General features: G+C 33.6%; 2 protein-coding genes across 4 annotated transcripts; both read right to left on the bottom strand.

The window, feature by feature from the left end:
* Positions 1 to 1,371: 1,371 nt before the first annotated feature.
* On the bottom strand, positions 1,372 to 9,842 carry LOC101742735 (chromatin assembly factor 1 p55 subunit). Its single transcript, XM_038019623.2, has 10 exons — positions 9,650 to 9,842; positions 9,347 to 9,524; positions 9,014 to 9,129; positions 7,737 to 7,941; positions 7,321 to 7,395; positions 6,685 to 6,867; positions 6,053 to 6,170; positions 5,659 to 5,789; positions 5,147 to 5,324; positions 1,372 to 4,545 (listed from the first exon to the last, which is right to left on the bottom strand). Exons 1-10 carry the CDS (start codon positions 9,669 to 9,671, stop codon positions 4,453 to 4,455), a joined length of 1,299 nt encoding a protein of 432 aa, XP_037875551.1. The 5' UTR covers positions 9,672 to 9,842; the 3' UTR covers positions 1,372 to 4,452.
* A 5,312-nt stretch (positions 9,843 to 15,154) lies between these two features.
* Positions 15,155 to 21,138, bottom strand: LOC101740456 (transcription factor A, mitochondrial). 3 transcript variants are annotated; one of them, XR_005246179.2, is made up of 7 exons: positions 20,897 to 21,081; positions 20,425 to 20,635; positions 19,365 to 19,523; positions 18,903 to 19,096; positions 17,247 to 17,587; positions 15,723 to 15,848; positions 15,155 to 15,264 (listed from the first exon to the last, which is right to left on the bottom strand). XR_005246179.2 is itself a non-coding variant. In XM_004926261.4 (5 exons), exons 1-5 carry the CDS (start codon positions 20,968 to 20,970, stop codon positions 17,476 to 17,478), a joined length of 750 nt encoding a protein of 249 aa, XP_004926318.1. In that variant the 5' UTR covers positions 20,971 to 21,138; the 3' UTR covers positions 17,092 to 17,475. The 3 variants fall into 3 exon arrangements, 1 of the variants encoding a protein (XP_004926318.1); XR_005246180.2 differs by lacking the exon at positions 15,723 to 15,848; XM_004926261.4 differs by lacking the exons at positions 15,155 to 15,264; positions 15,723 to 15,848 and having other exon boundaries at positions 17,092 to 17,587; positions 20,897 to 21,138.
* Between the last annotated feature and the right edge of the window lie 399 nt (positions 21,139 to 21,537).

Raw genomic sequence — 21,537 nt, 5'->3', positions numbered from 1 at the left:
AACAAAGCAACTAATACCTACTTATTTACGATTGTCGGATTTCATAACATATGTTGGCGTCTTTTTGGCAAAACATAAATCCGTTTTGAATTCAACTTTTAGGTTCAGAACGGCTGAAAAAAAATTTTTTTTAATTGCTTGATAATTATTTAATTGCTTGGAGTATTAATGAAGCTTTTACAGGTTAGGTATATTTAAATAGTTTGCTGATAAAAATATGTCAACTGAAAAAGTTCTAACTTATAATTAATTCATACCTTTAATTTTAGAAGATAGGTAAAAAATCGATTCCCTTGGATACGTGATTAATTATTTATTATCGTGTATGAAAAGCTTGACGCACGAATCTTACTCGCCCATTTTTTGTTACTTTTATCGTCGTCCATCTTTTAACTAACTTGGCAAGCGGCTTAGTCATAGTTAGAGAAAAAATTATAATGAAATATCGTGGCCAATTTCTTAGCCTTCTCACACATCGCATAGGTACCTAAACAATTAATAACGCCAGAGCTAAACCACAAAATAAACCCACATCCGAAAGACTTGTTCCGTAATGAGCGATAATGTTCATACACAAAAAAATAAAAACGTACCTATAATCGAATCAATTATTGTGTAAGTTTTTTTTATTATTTTTATTGCCCTTCTAGACAAACAAGCATACGGTCCGCCTGATACGGCTTGTAGGCAGACGAGCATGTGGCCCAGGTCAGCAATGCCAGCGGCAGAGCCAAGCCGCTACCTACCCTAAGTATTGTAGATGCGATCGTATTTTTTATTGCTTAGATTGGTGGACGAGCTCACAGCCCACCTGGTGTTAAGTGGTTACTGGAGCACATAGACATATATAACGTAAATGCGCCCCACCCACCTTGAGATATCAGTTCTAAGGTCTCAGTATAGTTACAACGGCTGCCCCACCCTTCAAACCGAAACGCATTACTGCTTCACGGCAGAAATAGGCAGGGTGGTGGTACCTACCCGCGCGGACTAACAAGAGGTCCTACCACCAGTAATTACGCAAATTATAATTTTGCGGTTTGATTTTTATTACACGATGTTATTCCTTCACTGTGGAAGTCAATCGTGAACGTTTGTTGAGTACGTAGGTATTTCATTAGAAAAATTGGTACCCGCCTACGGAATTCGAACACCGGTGCATCGCTCAGCACGAATGCACCGGACATCTTATCCTTTAGGCCACGACGACTTTAATTTTCGTGTTGGTGTAGTCATGGTGTAGTCGAACCTTTTAACACCCCCTACGCTTAGGACGTCATTAATATGTGGGCTACATCGGTATAAAGGGCACCAAACCTTATGGTTAAACAGTCAATCCAGTCATCCGTCCACACTAAATAAAACACATGATTCACTTACAATATATTTAATCATAATAATTATTTAGCAGAGCTTAAAAGTACATTTCAACGCCTTACACAACACACCCTCGATCGGTCATTCATTTTTACCGTTTAAGAGCTCCAAATTAATATTATTAATGAAATTATTATTTATTTTATTTAAAAAAAAAACGGCTGTATCTATTGTTTTTTGGCAGTCACTACCTAAAATACTTAAAAATTACATATAATCTAGACTAATTAATTTATGATTTACAGCGGGCATGTCAAAGATGCTCTTAAAAATACCAAATTGAAATTTAAAAAAATAACAAGTCCTTGTGACGTACGGGAAATAAATTAAATGGGTTGTTTTTTTTTGCTTACAGTTTACAATGGGACTGTGTAGTGCTTGCTTGCCATTATTCACATGGCAATATTATCCTGGGAATATTAAAAGTATCGAGATTCATCTGAATGTAGAATCGATTATTTCTGAACAATGTTTTTAAAAGTTAGTTTAGAGATCTTTTCAAAACATTAACAATTTTATAGTTTGTTAAAAAAATTACCATTCTTCATATTATACGTTTACTAACATTATCCTAAAGAAACAACATACAAAAATATATAAAAGTTATATTCTACGCCACAGACTCAATAAGGTTTCTTTTAAAAGATAGTGAAGTCACATCACTCGATTTTTTTTTATTGCATAGACAGGCTCAGAACCCATTTGGTGTTAAGTGGTTATTCGAGTCCATAGACCTCGGAATTATCAAGCTGTATTATTTTTAATTTATGGATAAATATATACTACTTTTTGAAATCATTCGCGCAATTAAAAATCACAAAATATAAACAGGATTGAAAAAAATAAAAATTGTATTTGTAGCAAACAAGAAATACATAAAACAGAAGTCTCATCTTAAATGTAAATATAAGTTTATCAACTCAGAGGCCATAGGTTTCTTGAATCTTTGTAGTAATTCGAAACAAATTTCGGGTATTGTCCACACCATTCCATAAAATTGTATGAAATTTTAATGTAAATAAGGTATATGTAGTAAGTTTTGTATTAGTGAAATTCTACATGTATAAAAAATGAATGCACTATAATGAAAAGGCTTGATGGCTTGGGCTGTCTATTAAGTTTTCAATATTTAACTATCAAATTGTTTCTGACTGGAATCTAGAGCGTCATTGGAAAATTCATACAAGAAAAACTTAATTATAATCCGGTTAGAACATTTTTTTCATGTTAACAAAATTTTTAATGATTTCAAATCAATTTGTTTCTCATTAAAACGTATTCATAATACTTAGATACCTTATTTTAAGACAAATTGAAATAAAATCACAATCTTACGAGTACACTGTTGGATAACGATCATTGATGAAGACATATTAAGTCTTGCACGTCTGACAAGAACTCTTAACTGATGAACCATTCTACCTACCTATCAATTGGTAGTTGCCCTAATTAAAATATAATGTGAGTACAAATTGATATACTTTCAGAACTGTTCTTAATTTATAGATAGTAACATATATTTCAATCTAAGATAAGCCGTGAACAGGCAAATTTAAGCTCATCAGGTTTGAGCCCCGTGGGCTCACCTACTAGTTAAGCTACGCTGATATAGCCTCTCAAACCTATCAGCTTAGGTAGGAAAAAAAATGCAATCTGTGCTCAATTTAATTTTTATGTTGATGAAATAGATTGACTTAGGACTGTCACGCGCAGACACCAATTGCCCAAAATATTAGAACAATTGCTAATGTTAAAGTTATATTTAGCCTATGTACCTATTTGTATGCTATGTAACGATTCACTTTATAGATATAATGAGAAAAGATTTTACTTCGTAATTTTTCGGAAAAGTTTTATTTAAGTTTTACCTGTACTTCATATCGGAAAATAGCAAATTCAAAAACAGCAACAACTCAAGAGTATTTTGACAAAGTTCAACAGCGAATTTCAAACGCAACTAGACCAACAATAAGAATATTTTGAACCAGGAGGAAGAATACAGAAATAATAAAAATACCAACACAAACAAAATTAAGATGGGTAGACCATGCATGAAAATCTATCTAGATCTTGATGATTTTGATTATGCAGTGATACGACGAATGGTTTATAGCTTTCATCTCATTTATAAACAAGTCCCTACAATAAAAGCACTAAAGCCCAAATAAATAGAAACGATGAATTTCAAAGAATGTGATTTTACACTACTGGGTTTTTTATTGAAGAAAATTGCTAATAATAGGAAAATGCTGATGGAAAAGATGACGTTAGACTTAAAAGAGTAAAGTACGTAGACTTAATAAGGAAGTATAGATCTGAAGGCAGATATTGTGTATAATACTGACGAAACTTATGTCCACACATCCCGAACATAACAATTATTACTTAAAAATATCGGGAATTCATTTCGTATAATACCCTAGTAAATATCCTGTTTTAAGTAATAATTGTTATGGTTGCAGCATCTCTATATTATACAATGTCATTTTGACATTTGAGACTAAACAATAAAGTTCCTTATTAATGGATATGAAAATGTCACTCATTTAATACGATCATTCATTGACAGTTCGGGTGTCATCGTATTCCGATAAAGATCAAGAGTTTTCCCGAAGGAAAATAGTTTCTCACTACATCTATACTTGTATGTTTAATATACTGTTTACTGTCAAATAGTTTGAAAAGTATGAAAAACGGGACAACTTTTTGCATTTAAATATTGAAAATATAAAATTTTGTGGTAATTTCAATTAGAAGTAAAAAATGCTGTTTGTAATATTTCGAAAAAACTCAGATAATTAGCTAGAATAGCAGATCATTAGTTAGTTAAATTTCATAATGATATTTACAAAGCATTTTAATAAATGTCATTTTTTCCAACAAGATTTTAGTGTTTTGTATAACGTTTACATGATAAAAATTCTATAGAACTAAGAACAGTTCCGAAAACTTGTACCCCATTATTGTTCGGTTGTAGCAGAGTTATCTCACAGATTAACGATTAAAAAGTGAATGTTAAACAATGTTGTTATTTCACACTCTCCACAGAGCACATGAGTCGTACAGACAGGACGACTAGCCGTGGTTGACGTTGACGGCCGACTCTAACTCCGACGCCGGCGTCTCCGGCTCCTCGTCGTTGTAGATGTTCTCAGCCATCTGCCACACCTGTACAGATACCGCACCGAATCAATGTACAACAAATACCAAATATATATTTTTTTTCTACCTATTCTAAGAAGCTACCACCAAGTCTGAACCGCGACTGAAAAGATCCGGCGAGAAACTCAGTGAGTCGCAAGCGACGGGTTCGACAAGAACGATGACCGGTGCTTGGGGTACCTAAAAGCACTGTTAGAAGGATCCGAGATGATGTGCCGAAATATTTATCAAATAGCCTAGATTTGTAGTTTTTTTTTTTTTTTTTATGGCATATATATGTGGACGAGCTCTACAAAGTAAATGCGTCACCCACTTTAAGATACAAGTTCTAAGGTCTCAGTATAGTTACAACGGCTGTCCCACCCTTCAAACCGAAACGCATTACTGCTTCACGGCAGAAATAGGCAGGGTGGTGGTGCCTACCCACGTGTACTCACAAGAAGTTCTAACACCAATAAATAATTATGTGCTAGGGAGAAATTATATTTTAGCAAAGCAATTATATTTTATGCATTAAGATCAACTATAATATTAATGTTTTCTGACAGCTTTCTCCCAAAAGGTGCCTATCTAAGCTAAAAACATTCAACCTATAATTTTAGCATACCTGCATAATGTTATCCTCAGAGACGGAACAGATGACCCATGGTTCATTAGGGTTCCATGAGAAGTCAGATATCTTAGCGGTGTGTCCTCCATGTATGAACAATAATTCTGGGGGTCCATCTTCTGCATCTTCAGCTGTCTGTTCCTCGCCAATCTTTGACAAGTCCCATACATGGAGTCTAAAAAAACAAGTAATGAAGTAACTTTCATAATAATTATTGTCTCGTACAGCAATCAGCAAACCCAGTTCTTGAGTATTGTGCATTTTCCCAAATTTAAAGCGTAAAAATTAGATGTACATGTTTACGATTTTTAAAATCAGCCCAAAAAGTGGCTGTAAGCCCACAAGAAGTCTGAGCTTTTATATTTACTTTGCAACTTCAATTCCATATCTGTTTTTTTTATGGGTGTTGATTTTATTTTACCTACCGTTTAATACTATTATTTTGAGAGTTCTTGTCTGTACACAAGATGTAACAAAAAGTTTGAAAATTCAATTATCTGTAATTTTACCTTCGGTCGGTACCACTGCTCGCGAGAATAGTTTCGTTGTGTGGCGACCATTGTACTTGGAATATTTCGTCTTTGTGCGACTCGAACGAGTGTAGCTTTAATTTCAAATTGCGTAGATCCCAAAGCGCAACCTAGACGGAAATTATATTTATAGTTATAGTAGTTAACCTATTATTAAGGATAGGCTATTTATTATTTAGTTTATTATGATATTAAAACTGTAGTTTCATTTTTCAGTGTATCATGAGCTGATTGAATTCAAAGCTTGTGAACACAAGTTTCGTTAAATTACAAAAAATTGATATATAAATATTACAATTAAATAATAAGCAAAACGCTATGGAAGTTTTGACTTGTTAGATGTGTATATTTGAATTAAAATTAGTAACATTACCGTTTTATCCGCACTGCCAGTAGCAAGAATGAACTCTGAATAGGGATTGAAACTGAGGCAGTTAACTTCAGCGGTGTGTGCGTCCACTGTGTGAGATGGTTTCGATGTATTATTACATCTGTAATTACAACATAATTGTGCTCTATTTTACTAATTATTACTACCATATATGCATACCTCATTATTACACTTAAACGAAATGTGTCATTATATCATAAAAAAATAATTAAAGGTAATTATTAACAAGTAATGAAGGTCAATACCAAATACAAGTTATCTGCAGAAATATGTGAAAACAACCTCCTGTTTGTGTTATCATGCCATGATAGGAAAAGCACTTTCATATTCAAACTAATGATTTTATTATCATGATTGTCTTAAATAGGTCTCTTAGTTAATAAGTATTGTACAATTCACAATTACATAATCAGTATGTCTTGATCTTGTCTCATTTATAATGTTTTATATTTACAATTGTAACTTTTCAAATGGTAGGCTGTGGCTGGGCTCTGCCCCACGCGTTGCCGACGTTCGTGAGCGACAGTAACCACTCACCATCAGGTGGGCCGTATGCTCGTCTGCCTACAAGGGGCAATAAAAAAGAACCTCAAAAAGTTAGTTGTTGGTGTTACCTGGTGTCCCATATCATCAGTTTCTGGTCGTCAGCCACGGATCCGAAGAGCGACTCGTGTAGCAAGTGCCACGCGACGTCCTCGACGACGGCCGTGTGGCCGGTGAACACGGACTTCGCTTCGATGACCCGCCCCTCCTTTGGCGTCGCGTTGATGTCCCACAGGCAGATTGTATGATCATCACTACACATACAACAATACACTCCATTAGACTAAACGCGAATAAAGAGATATTTTGTAACTCGGTATTCAAATGGCTAATGGCTTAATGGCTTTGACAAACAACTTTAACAATCAGAAAAAATCATTTAACAATTACATTTCAAAAAACATGTTATATTTTAATAATTTCAACAAGAACTATTACATGTTCAGACTTAGACTGGAATTCAAAATGTATAATCACTACATAGTATAAACCAAAGTCGCTATCTCTGTCCCTATATATGCTTAAATATTTAAAACTACGCAACGAATTTTGATGCGGTTTTTTTTTAATAAATAGAGTGATTGAAGAAGAAGGTTTATATGTATAATAACATCCATTAAATAGTAAAGAAATCAATAATAAATTACAGTTTCCGAAGCGAAGTGAGGGCAGGTCGCTAGTTTTATATAAAATATTAGGCTACAAACCTGGCTGATAAAAGATATCCATTAAGGTTTGGATTCCATGACAAGCCATAACCTTCTTTTTGATGACCACGCAATCTGTAATATAAAATGATATTGAATAGACATTAATAGATTACTTTTTTCAAGGTACCTAAGAAAAAGACAAATATATAAAAAAGAGCTTGTGAACCGATCTAATATGCTTGATATTGATGTTTAAATTGTAATGTCAAGGCTTCAACAATTTTGTTTTTTATTGCACTAAATAGCAAATGAATTAATGGTCCACTTTGTGATGTTAATCATGAGAAGCATTTAAAGACAGAAAAACTCTGGTAAGCATTTCAAGTGGTGATGAGTACAAAACTGACAGCTACAGTATAAATGAGCTGAATAGTTTTGTGTTGTTTGTTTATTATCGCGGATTCAGTGTTTACCTTAGATCAGGATGGCACTCTCCAGAAGGCTCAGGTTTGGAGGGGTGCTTTGTATAATCAAAGACAAGTACATCAGACGACGGCGTCTTCGTTGCGATGACGCAAGGATTCTGGGGCATGTAGCGGGCCCTGTTCACTTCACCTTCATGGTTGATCTTAATTTCTATATCAATCTTGCCTGATACAGAACCAAAGCCTCCAAATTCTGAAGTAATAAAGAATACAATGAATAAAATTATGGATATGGCCAAATAGTATTTATTTTTCTATGTTGTTAAAAGTGTAATGTGTGTCTGGTCTGGCACATCCTACCATATTCAACGGTTTTATTTTATTTTACAATTAGTAAATGTCGCAATTAACCATAGTCAGAATTCACATATGGTCCTATATGGTGAACTATATCCTAATTCTATAAGCATGAGAAGAAAATGAAATAAATAATGTTTATGGATTATATTTGCCTTTAAATTAGCATTTGCCATAAGGTATCTCCAATTCACAAATTTAAAACATATATATATACTTTAGCTGCACTTTTCATAAATAATTGTTATATTTTTTTTAATTCTCTTTTTTCACAGGAGTAAAAGCTATTGAATTCATCATTGTTTATTATAACTTGAATTATTGAACAGGGTGAACAAGCATATAGCCCTCTAGATAAGTAGTAAAACAGGATGACTTTTGTTTAATGTTTTATATGCCCTTATTAATGCACAAACTTGGAGTAGTTTACGGCCCAAGCTGTGGTGTGTTATTAGAACTTACTGACATCACAATGTGATTACCACCACTGATCTTGGGACATGAAGTGAGCTTTAAGTAAATGGCTATTTCATGACAGAAAAATTGCAAGATGGTAATAATTATCTGTCAATATGCCTCACATCCAGTTCACAAGTCAAAGTCTTTGTTGAACTCTGTGTATTCAGATAAATAAATGGTACTACATTAATGAAATATGAAAGGCGGGTGCCAATTTTTTTCGAAAATACACGCTGTATTGGTCCCTCAACAACCTAGAAGACACACATAGTGTTCATTAAAAACTTAAAAAATATATAAAAATATGCATAAGTGCTTTATAGTTTTTAAATAACTCACGACATATAAATTGAGAATGAATCTCCTGTGTTAATTCTGTGGAACGTAACAAAAGTTCCAACTACCTTCAATTTCAATTTATGTCAGTTTGATTTTTTTCAATTCGCTTTTTATGTGCTAATACCTAGTTAAAGTCTAAGTTAGAAATTTAGGTCATGCTCATCACAAACCTCCTTTATCATTATCATAATGGCTGGCATCAAATTGTGCATCTTCATTAGGTAGTTGCACACTGGCGATCAGCAAGTGATTCTGTTCATCAGATGTGTGTGTTCCTAAGATAAGTCTGCACAAAAATATGTAAATGTAACATTTCGGCCTATTCATAGTAATTACTTATTACAATGATAATGGTCTAAATTTATTTATATTGATATAGTATGAAGTAAATTATTAAATAGAATTTTTATAGATTTAAATATTGCATTTTAGTTGTAAAAACGTTAAGTTTGTTAAAAGAGTTTGTTTCAAGTATTAATATCCCCATATGCATTTAAATTTACCTGTGTACGGAATAATCCTTTCCGTCTGGCCTGGTGACATCGGGGAGCCACTGGGCAGTGAGCGAGGGCCACTCCAGTGCATGGGTCATCACCAAGTCGTACAGAAATGGTGTATTTTTCTTCCATATTTTATATTCTTCGTTGATTACTCTCTCTTCAACCGCGTCATCGAAGGTTTCTACAATTTTTAAAACATTACTGATAGGCGAAGTGTGATAACCAAAAACTGTTAGCTGTCATTCCAGAGTCGGCAGATTAAAAAACACAAAGAAACATAACCACTTCCAATACTTGATCATTTACCTCCGTCTCCTTTATCTCCCATTTTGTATGTAACAGAATTTATTTTTATGGAACTTCAACGTAATTATCTGATAACTCAGGCCGGCCCGGTAAAGGCGCCAAACAAAATTCTTAGCGTTGCTGTTTCTGTTTCCTGTTTCGACCACAGATCTCAAAAATTAAGTGTATTATCTATGCCACAGATCACCAATCTAAGTAAATTCGACCTCGCCATTCTCATGATGCAGCCATAGATTAGCATCGTCAGATGAAATATTAAATGAATTTGGAATTGTTCACTAGCTATGTTCTTCTAGCCTTCTTTTTCTTCTTTCTATCATAGCTGCTTAAACTATTAGTCTTCGTATATTCCTATTACTTTGTGAATGTTAAAATTGATTTTATAAAAATATGATTTTCAGGTAAAAGTGATATGACAATATCATTTCACTTTCTACTTAAAAAGACATGGACTTGATCTCGAAATATGTAAAACTGGGCTAGACGGCTACGTTTTTGTATAACTAGGCTAATGTTGTATCAATGGTGTCTATAAGCTTACAAATTATGTAGATGTTCATTTTAAATCTTTGTAATGCAAAAAGCGTACATAATATAAATAAGAATAATTTTTATCTATTATTTCTGTATGTATTTGAAATGAATCTTTCTAAAAGTGAAAATCAGGAAGGAGATATATAGTCGATAAATACCTTTCTTAACTGAATATTTTTTTAAATAATAATCATTACAATCCTGTCTAGTAGTATCGTAATTGGTTGTTTTATTTCAGTTAAGAAAAGCACCATCTATTTGATCTTTTCTCGAAGGTCACGTATGCGATTAGAGGCTTAGGCCTTAGTCGGACTATGGCAATCACATATTATACCCTGTTTTCCAATTACAGCACAAGAGCGCATTATGCGGCATAATGCTCAACGATAATTTATATAAAATTTCGAACAATGCCAACCTAAAGAAAAAACACTTGTCAATTTTCTGTCACTGAGTCTATATCGATTGCGAGTGATTGCGAGTGTCACGCGAGAGCAGTACTTTTGAGAGTGCTCGATTGTGCGAAGCGTTGCTGTAGTTGGAATATTCAACGTTGAGCATTATGCTGCAGAATACGCTCTTGTGCTGTAATTGGAAAACAGGGATAATATATTATAAGCGTAATGCGATCGGCAATGCTTATTTACTGATGAGAACGCACAATGCTAGGCCATAGCGCTGGTTCTGTTTCTATTTATTTCTAGGCTGAAGAGTGTAAGAGCCCACTCGATGAGTCGCGATATTCACGTTTTAATGTCTGTAGGCACCGATATCACTTTCGCACTAATTATCTTTTTTTGTCCGTCCTCTTTGTTGTTTCTATTCAATATTTTCTCATTTCTGGAGGTCCTCCAGCATATGTACGTCAAACCAAGTTGCTGAATCTACGTGCTGAATGTTCACAAAGATATTATAAGTATTTTATCTTGTAGTATCTATCTCGTATCTCTAAGTAGTCTATGAGCGGGCCTTTTGGCGGGAACGTGAGGAGTGAAGTTGTGTGATTTGTTTTATTTTGTCTATTTAGCGTTTCTTCAGGTTTAAATGTGTAATAACGGTGGTTTATTAGCTGTTTAATATATGTGAAAGTGCACAAATGTGGGAAAACGAAACAAAGCCGCTGGACGTAGCTTATCGGGATCCTCTAACAGCCTGGCCACGGGACATTCGCCGATACGAATATTCGCGCGGTGCGAACGGCGAAGCGTCTAGCGACTAAAATAAGAGCATAGAAATGTACCTAACAAGCCACGCGCACCGGCGACCGGCGAAGCGACCGGCGAAATGTACCGAGCGAATCGCGCGATGCGGCGGGCGAGCAAAACAAATGCATGAATACGGACGGCGCGAGCCACGGAGTCGAGCGGTAGTCGCGGCGAACAGTACAGTGATTAAATGAGTTTAGTTGTTTTCGCCGCGAAAAATTAACGCCGAAATTTTTATATTTTTTATTTATTTTTTATTTTATATTTTTAAAGTCGTCGTGGCCTAATGGACGTTCGGTGCAATCGTGTTGAGCGATGCACCGGTGTTCGAATATCAGGCGGGTAGCAGTTTTTGTAATGAAATACGTACTCAACAAATGTTCACGATTGATTTCCACGGTGAAGGAATAACATCGTGTAATAAAAATGAAATCCTCAAAATTATAATTTGCGTAATTACTGGTGGTAGGACCTCTTGTGAGTCCACACGGGTGGGTACTACCACCCTGCCTATTTCTGCCGTGAAGTAGTAATGCGTTTCGGTTTGAAGGGTGAGGCAGCCATTATAACTATACTTTTTTATTTTTTATTTTATTTTTATTTATTTATTTATTTATTACAAAGACATACAATTTTAATAATAATAACAAATATTGAAACGATGAGCTGATGAACTTGAGACCTTAGAACTTATATCTCAAGGTGGGTGGCGCATTTACGTTGTAGATGTCTATGGGCTTCAGTAACCACTTAACACAAGGTGGGCTGTGAGCTCGTCCACCCATCAAAGCAATAAAAAAAAATTAGCTGAAATACTAGCTAGACCAGCTATTTGGAAGTCTAGTCACCCAAAGTATTGCTCGTACTTCTTGTGGAATTCTCCATCTATAGGTATACTCCGATTCTTATTGAAATCATGTACTTCACGATCTTTTCCAAATAATAGGTCCTGAACCAAAAAACTATTAATTTGTAAGCAATATCGAGATAATTTCGATATAGACATTTCGCTGTCGGACTTCCTTACTAGTCGCGGCGGCGAACGTGAGTACCCGTGGCCTGCAAACGGTGCTGCGCGAATGGTCGCCTCGTCCACCGCTTCGCTGTTCGCACCGCCGATCCCCGTGGCCAGGCCGTAAGAAGTCCACTGAAAAAATCTCAGTAAATGAGCACCATTTTACTGAGATTACATTTCATCCCATATCATTTAATTTCATCCCAGTTGATTAATGTCTCAAATTAATCATCTTCATTTCACTCCATATTATCATTTTTCATAAAATTAAGAATACAAATTAAAATAGGACGACTTAAAGGTCTTAGTAACTAGGTCATAAAATCCCTCAAAGAAGGCGAAATAGTCTATGTGCATCTACTCTATTGTGTAGGTTTACTTTACGTCATTGCAACGTCAAAAATGGCTGAAGCAGCTGCAGCTCGTCGCGAAGCTCGCCGAAGAAAAATTTTAGAAAATTCTCAAAGCCGGCTTCAATTTTTGACTGGAAAAAGCGCCGACAGTTGTGCCCGAGGTTATTTCATATCAGTGAATATATAATATTTAAGTCATGTTTTTAATTTTTTGTTTTGCTTATTGCAAATTTTCTGCTAATAGGATCTCCGGTCAGGACAGTTGATTCTAGCCAAGATATCGAGATTCCAGCTACAGCAGCTCATCAGGATGAAAGTGGAGTACGCATTAACGACTCTATAGTTTCTGACCACACCTCACAAGAACCTTTAACAATATTCGGTCCTGAGACAGCAGCAGGCGATGGAGAACCTGTCGATGACCCTTCACCTTTTCCATCCCGTGCGCAGAGAACGCCACGGAATTCACGAACTTCATTGAAAACCTTACTCTTAGTACACAAATACGACATGGTATTAATGTCATTTTTGTTGCAAATATACTATAGTTTTAACCCTTTGACAAATACAACAAATTTATTTTTACCAATATTTATATACTCGGTGACAAAAATCATATGGTTTCCACCTAAAGACAATTCAAACACTACAAATGCAATGTTATTCATAAATAGTGTGATGTCCAACAGACTTAAAAATGTTATTTACATTGCCCAAAGCCTAGCTGTAGTTGTAAGGGACATTTTTGTTTATCTATTTGTGACTGTTTGCATACAATCTGTTTATGAGTATATCACAGTCCTCTAAGGCACTGTTCTTGAAATTTATGAATGACTGATTAGCTAGACAAAGATCGGCCTATAGGTTAAAAATAATTGAAGTTTTTGGCTACTGAACAGTTAATTTTCAAATTGCTTCAACCATGTAAAAAAGAAAAAGAAATATTTTTTTACTATTTTTTATGCAGTCATTCATTTAGTATATCGATGCTTGAAAGGCAAACGTGACTAAGCGACAATAAGTGCTTTGTACATAAATGATAGGCAATAACCATATTCAATGCGCAAAAAAAAATATTTCTAGGTCTATTAAAATCGTTTCAATCTTACAGCTACTAGCTAGATTCTACTAAAACTAGATTCGTTAAAATAAATTTTGTTTTCAGGTATTGCAACTTTAAATTAGTCTACTGTAAAGTTCACGCATTGTCGCTTAGTCACGTTTGCGTTTCAAGCGTCGATATGTATTTATTCTCAGAATAGTTTCTTTCAGATGTATGACGAACGTTGGTTGATTAGTGCTCTTTTAACAAGCTCTGTAAATGAGAAGTTGCGATATACATGCATTTTAATCACATTGCCATTTTTAGTGTTTAATAAATAAATTTAATATGTATATACATGTCATAAAGTTAAAACAAATTTATTTGCTCAAAATAGTAAATACAAAAGTAGTTATAATATTAATACTTGAGTTTTTGTTCTTGCATTATAGTTACTAAAATCTGCAGAAAATTTAGAATTTTCTTTGTGACATTTCTAAATATCTGATGTCTAATTGTTTCTAACATTTCTTTCTGGGATGATAATCTTAATTATGAAATTTAATGTTTTTGACTAAAATTTTTGTGCATTTAGTTTCATAAAATTCAAATAAACACCAGAAAAAAAAAATCCCAAGTAAATTATATAGCTTAAACATACACATTAAATCCATTACTATACTTTTCTAGAGTGTAGACATGATTAAAAACATTTATGGGTTAATCTCTTGTTTATTTCAAGGTGTTAAAATTAATTCTTTTTAGTCAAACTCTGTGTTGTCAGAATTAGTCATGTACATATTATGTACAAGATATCTTTGGTTAGTAAATTTAAGAATAACTATTTCACATACTGAAAAATGAAGACAAGAGGTTTTGCTTTTAACATCCATGCTGACTTCGAATAGTGCAGAGTTCATAATGCTAACCTATTCAGAAAGCAATAAAAACTGTCTAAGACAATTCAGTATTCATTTCTTTATATGTATCATGTTTATACTTTTATATTTATCAGTTTCAATGTATTATCATCATCTTAATGAATTGTGTTGTGAAAATTAACATCACTAATATGCAGATTAAGTATAATTAAACTAAAATGTAATGGTTACGGTATTTGATTATGGAGTTAAGCTGGTACCTATGTAGTGTGAAAAGTCGTATTACCAAAGAACAAATATGTAATTATTTTACATAGGTGTAGTTTTATGTACTTCGTAAAATCACAAACTTCCCCTTTAATTTATAATTCTTCTGTTATTAAATTTTAAAAATCTACCTACTAATTTGCATTTTAAATTAAATATCAGCTTAATTTCAAGATTTAAACTAAAGGTCTGGAAATAAATAATAATATATTTTTAATTAATATATTTCTTAATGTTTGAAATAAAAAGTTGGAATGGAACATTTGTGTGCTTCTCTGCCTTACATCTTCTAGTAAACAATTAAAATGAGAGTCCTCACTGTAAGATAATAAAATGTATTTTAAAAGTTCATAAAATGTGCTAAACCTATTTGTAAAAATTAAATTACTGTGATGAAAAAGTACTGCAGTTTGGTTCTTGGTGAATTCTAAAATGGATCATGTTTAAGAGGTTCAAACAGGTTTAATTTAAATTTCTCCAGCCTGTTCAATTTGATTTCATGTGATAAATGAGAAATTATTTTTAAATATTAGCAATCCTCGGATTCACCGCGCGTGTGCCGGGTGTCATCGTGTTGCCGAGAGAGGAACTTTGAGAATGCCATGCCGATGGACTTGCGACTCTAGTTTCGGTTCAGGAGGCGTCATCAATGCGTATTACGCAAAAAAGTTTCTAAGTCTAAACCTCCACGGTGAAGCTGCGATTATCATCTTAGTCTAGATTTCATACTTTAGTGTCTTAGTCCTAAAGGGAATATAACTGTAACTGTCACCTACTGCCAAAAACTCTTGAAATCGTTTGAAGATCAAAGTTCAGATATTCAAATGTGTTTATTTCAGTTTGGTCGTCATTGAACATAGGTACTTATTAAACTGTAAAATGGCGATCTGAACCGCGGTATCCTGAAAGAATAGGTACGTAACTAGGTCGGCGGGCGTTTTGTTTTGTAATCTGGCTACTCATGGTTTGATAGCAAAATAAATAAATATAATAATATACATTAAAATGCATTATTCAGTTTCTAGTTGCTTCTGTATTGAATAGATGGGACGAGATCACAACCGACCAGGTGTTAGATACTTACCGGAGCCAATAGGCAACACACCATGAATACCATCATACCAACACCATCGAAGTTTCAACTGTATTGTATAACATTTGTCCCACATTACAAAGCCGGAACGTATGTCTGCATCGCGACAAGAGCACGAATAATGGTGGATGCCCATGCGTGTTTACGATACGGTTCACCACCAGTAATTAGGTGCCCAATTTTGCGGCTTTGATATTTGTTGGAATCTATTATTTTTTATTTATTTATATTTAATTGTAATTCAAATAATAAAAGTTAATGATGTAATAACAAAGGCGTGCAAATCGTGGTTTTATCATTAAAAGCAATCTATTATTATTGGGCGTGGCTTCTCGGCTTCTAAAAAGTTCATAGTAGGTAAAGGTTTACCAATTTACTTTACTTTACTTTACCAATTTTCTGGTGGTAGAACCTCTTGTGAGTCCGCACGTGTAGGTACCACCGCCCTACCCATTTCTGCTGTGAAGCAGTAATGCGTTTCGGTTTGATATTATATCTCAAGGTGGGTGGCGCATTTACGTTGTAGATGTCTATGGGCTCCAGTAACAACATAACCACTCAGTGTGCTTAGTGCGAGTTTTTCAACGTTCTCGATAGCGTAAAAGTTAGCCCAATTTTGTATGCAGTTGGAACAGCGCCCCTAGTGGCAAACTTAGGCAAACGATCCCATTCCATACAAATATGTATGAGCTAACTTTTACGCTATCGAGAACGTTAAAAAACTCGCACTAAGCACACTCGTGGGCTGTGAGCTCGTCCACCCATCTAAAAAATAAAAATAAAGCTTAGAGATTTTTTCATTTCATCTCATTCAACACTAACGGTGTTATCCCATCTCATCTAATTTCGTTTCATGCCATATCAATGTTCAATGTAGGTAATCAGTCTCATTTCACGTTGCATACAATACCTTCCAACTTACAAGTATATGATCATTTGGGCTATGTACTTTTTTCTGTCCAATACACAAATCAAACAAAAATATGTGTATGTGCCAAACTCAAAAAAATTATAATATACGAATTAGGAAAAAATGAGCAAATAAAAAGACATTTCTAATGATGTGTGAGTAACTTTAATAGCTACATCTAATGTAAACAAAATACATAATAATATGAAACCAAATTAATGCAAATGAACATAATTAGGAAGCTGAGAAACACTTAATGCTTAAAGAAACTTTTAATACTACTAATGAAACCCTTACTTTTTTTGTTCTTAGTGCTGTCACTTATAGTCTGTTTGTCATACACAACTTGGTCACCCGTGCTCTGATGATTTGTATCTGTCTCCCTTTGATCTTTACCTATACTGTCTGAATTTAGTGGAATTATTTGACTAGTTTTAACATCTTTATCAATGCTTTGTACTGATTTCATATCGACAATTGGCGAATCGGTAAGTATGGAATCAGCATCATCAGAGCACCCGAGTTCCTATTGTGAACTATCAACTTTTTTGGTTTTCTTCTCTTTGGCTGGTTTCGATCTAACTAGATCTGTCCGACCAATTGAAACCATTTTTAGTTCCCATGCTTGAAGATCTTTCCTGAAAGTATTTTAAAAATATGTTGTATTAAGTTATAGTACACAATATAATGCAAATATTTTAATAATAATCTGCTTATACATAATTATTGTGTATAGTTGTTGATTAGATTACACAATAACCATTCAATTTCATTGGAAGATTTAAGCATGGGTGGTATTCACTTGCCATCTACTGGTCTCTGGTGTGATCAACTTTAGATGTTAATCACCAATCACATCAATACTTGAGAGACTAAGACTATTGAAATCTAAAAGATTCACGTGACAAAATTATGGTACTCCTCAAATTGAACACACCCTGGATTTGTTATCTCCTGGAAACTGTAGCTATTGGAAATCAGACTATATTAAATTACATGGCGTGTTGTTAAAAAAAGACACCAAATAAAAAAAAAATAACAGTATATTTTTTGTTTTAATTTTATAAATTATTAAAAACGAATTATATTTATTAATCTCAGTAAAATGGTGGTCATTTACTGAGACTTTCTCAGTGGAACTGCAATTTTTTAATTTTGTCTTTGTAATTTACCATAACCGACATTTCTTTAAAATATTATTTGAATAAGATGGTGTTTGTTTTCTCACTTTTTTCTAGATGAGTTTCCACATAAGTGCCCGTTAATCCAAAATTAGGATTTGCATTTTGTGACGGAACTGATGGATTTAGTAAGTGTAATAATTTGACTTCTAGATGACGGAAACATTTGGAAAAATATCGCTCACATTGGCAGACTCGAGTCTGTTGTAAATTGCGGGTCCGACAACTAAAGCCTCAACATACTATGCAATAGTATTAATAGTACACACTAAAACATTCTTTTTCCACTTATAAACACAAAGATAGTTGATTTTAGGAGTTGAATAATTGGCAGCGGAATCTATAACTTTTCCTGAGAGTTTTAATGCAATAAAATGAAATCGCTAAAATGTAGACCAGACATTCATAACTGCTACGGTTGATATATACAAGTACTAAACAACACCCGGATTATTAATTTTTCAAGCTGCTTGTTGGAAGAGTCCCCTATAATACCATCTTCTACATGTTCATAACAAAAAATTTGTCTAGAGATAAGAATGCCGATTTCGATCTGATGGTAGATCAGAATCTACTACTAAACTACTAAGGAACATTTCTCAGGTTGAGCCTGTGAGTTCATCTACCTGTCTGCGAGAGGCTGAAATAGCCCCTTAGGCTACCAGTGAATAAGTAGGAAAAAAGAGAAGAGAAGAGAAGCCAGTCAGTATTAATTTTTAGCTCCAAGGTCATTACTTCTATTTCCAAACTCTACATGGCAATTGTTACTTACTTATATTTATCCATTAATGTTTGTGCTTGCTTCTCCAGTTTTGCTTTTTCACTATCAGGTAAGTTTATCCAATCTTTCTTGACTGTCTCTTGATATTCCTTTAGTGTTTTTCCTTGTATATTATCTTTTCTAGACTGCATGTATATAAAGTATGAAGACATTGGTTTCTTAGGCCGGCCCAGTTCCTTATATTCCTGAAAATATGATAGTTTCATTTTATTATTTGCGATTTTTTTCAAATTGAGTTGCAACTGAGCCTTAACATTATTTAGTATACTCAATTTAGGTAAAGGGTTTCAACAACCATTATTATTATTTTCTAGTCAAAATCATTATCAGTTCACACATAACCATTATTACACAGAAGCTTCGTCCAGGTTGTGCCACTGAAATTAAAATAAAGACCTATCTAATACAGCAAAAGTAGTTGTTCAGATTAACTAGGTCCACTATAAAACATACCGCTTTTAATTTTCTCTTTTCTTTGGCCTGTGCCATTTCTTCTTTAACTCTTTTTATATCTGCCTTTTGTTCCTCTGTTAACGATGTCTCATACATTGCTTTAATTTTATTGTAATCCTCCAAATCTTTCTGATATTCTTTCGCCATTTGGGTTTTTGTCTAAAAGTTCAGTTATTTATAAATTTTACATATCCCATGTTACAAGTTATTAATAATCCTTGCTGTGCTATGTGTGGGCTCATTCATTTATTTTTTCTATATTTTTTTTATAAATTAATAGTAACAATTGTGTTGTTGAAAGCAGCTATATTTCAGTATAAATTGAACTTCCCTCTTTTCTTAATCAATAACATTACAAACTTTAATTGTAGGTCATATTATGTTTGTTTCTACTTTTACAAGTCAAAAATTATACTATGCTTTCAAATATATAAATCATCTATTACACTCTTCCCATTAATAAACATTACAATTATTATTAAATAATCAATACTTTACCACTGATTCAGATTGCAGTTCCACCACTAAGAAGTATCAGCAAGTAATTCAGAGCTTGCTATTTTGTAAAGTATAATTATTTGGACATAATTATATGAGAAAGAATATTTATATATTTTTAATTAGAACATATATGTAGCAAATTTAATTTAATTTTATTTTATTTTAATAGGAGTAGGACAGAAATGAAAATTTATGATCAATCTATGAACTACCCTGAGGTAGCCTAAGAACCATTCTTGTGATGCTTAAGCAACTTGCTTCACACCTTGGTTCACCAGTCACCGCTTGAGATAAAATAAAACCTGAGGCAGCATACTAGCTTCATATAGAGGCTCGGAGGCTGTTTATTAAATCCTTTCCATATATAAAAAATATGTGATTCAGGGTATCAATTCACAAGGAAGTTGTTAAGGGTATGTGTTAAATATTTATCAGAAAATACATGACCTGTTAAAGGATTCAAATCCCTAACATATGTATTACTTTATAGAACTATATCAAGTAAACTAACAATTAAGTCAGTGGTAAGTAATTCAAAATGAATATAAAATATGAATACCTCCATATCAAGTTGTTGCCAATGTTTCGACGTCCATGCTATAGCCTCTTTGGATGATATGCCAGGGTTCTTGGCAAGAAGAGCTGGTCGCATTTGTGACATGAACTTAAAGAATGGCGTAAGAGGTCGTTTAGGCTTGTTCAGGCCCAACCTCTGCTCTGCAGATTTTTTTGTATAGTCACATGATTGTATTGGCGTTATCCAATTTACTCTGAAAAAGATAATGTTTTGCACGTATTATTACGTATTATAGATAATTAAGTGAGCTTACAAAGTAATTCAAAAAGTTAATTTTTTAATAAATTTTTTGGTAAAATCATTGTTTGCTTATAGAAGATACGCGGAAGTAACTAATACTACTGTTCGTTATTTTTTCGTCGAATTAATTAATAAAAAAAAACTTAGAAGGGTCTTTAGCCAGTTACTAATTCATAAATAAACAATGTTTTAAGCGTTATAACCTCAAACTTACCTTCCGCATAGAACAGTCTTGTAATTCCCTAAAAAATAATTACTAAGGCGCTGTAATTGAGTATAAGTAGTCATACTTTATTTTAATTACAGTTTATCATTAATATTTATAAACAAAAAGATATTTAGCTCAAAAACAAAATAGGGAAGGGAAACTATGAAGGAAACGAAGCGGCCACAAGACCATAGATATTTTTTTGGTACAATTTTTCCTTATTAAGGCAAGAGGATCTAAGCCCATACAGTCTTGTCTGTTCATAGATAATACACTTGATTCTTAAATAATATGTGTACCTGTTATCTATGCAATTAGTAGTTCTCGATAGGCACCATTAAGTCCATTCATCTGGGTAGCTTTGTCCCGCCATGCGAACAATTTTGTCCGTATTGTCCCAGTTTTACTGGATATTAATAAAAAATATGGATTTTCCGTGGTTTTTAACCTTTATAATTGAAATTTAAATGATTTCTCATGAGCATAGAGTAATAATCTCACAAAATGGTGGGCCAATGTTAAACACGTAAACAACAATATAGATCATATTGATTTTTTATAAAACTACACCTGTAACCTTTACTTATTATAAAAAGTACAAACTTACCTTTCTATGAAACTTTTGAGTATGAATATAAAAAACTTTG

The sequence above is a fragment of the Bombyx mori genome, chromosome 3, assembly GCF_030269925.1.
Source record: "Bombyx mori chromosome 3, ASM3026992v2".
NCBI classification, from domain to species: Eukaryota; Metazoa; Arthropoda; class Insecta; order Lepidoptera; family Bombycidae; genus Bombyx; species Bombyx mori.
The sequence above is the reverse complement of the archived record's forward strand: the minus strand, read 5'-3'. Positions and strand labels throughout refer to the sequence as shown.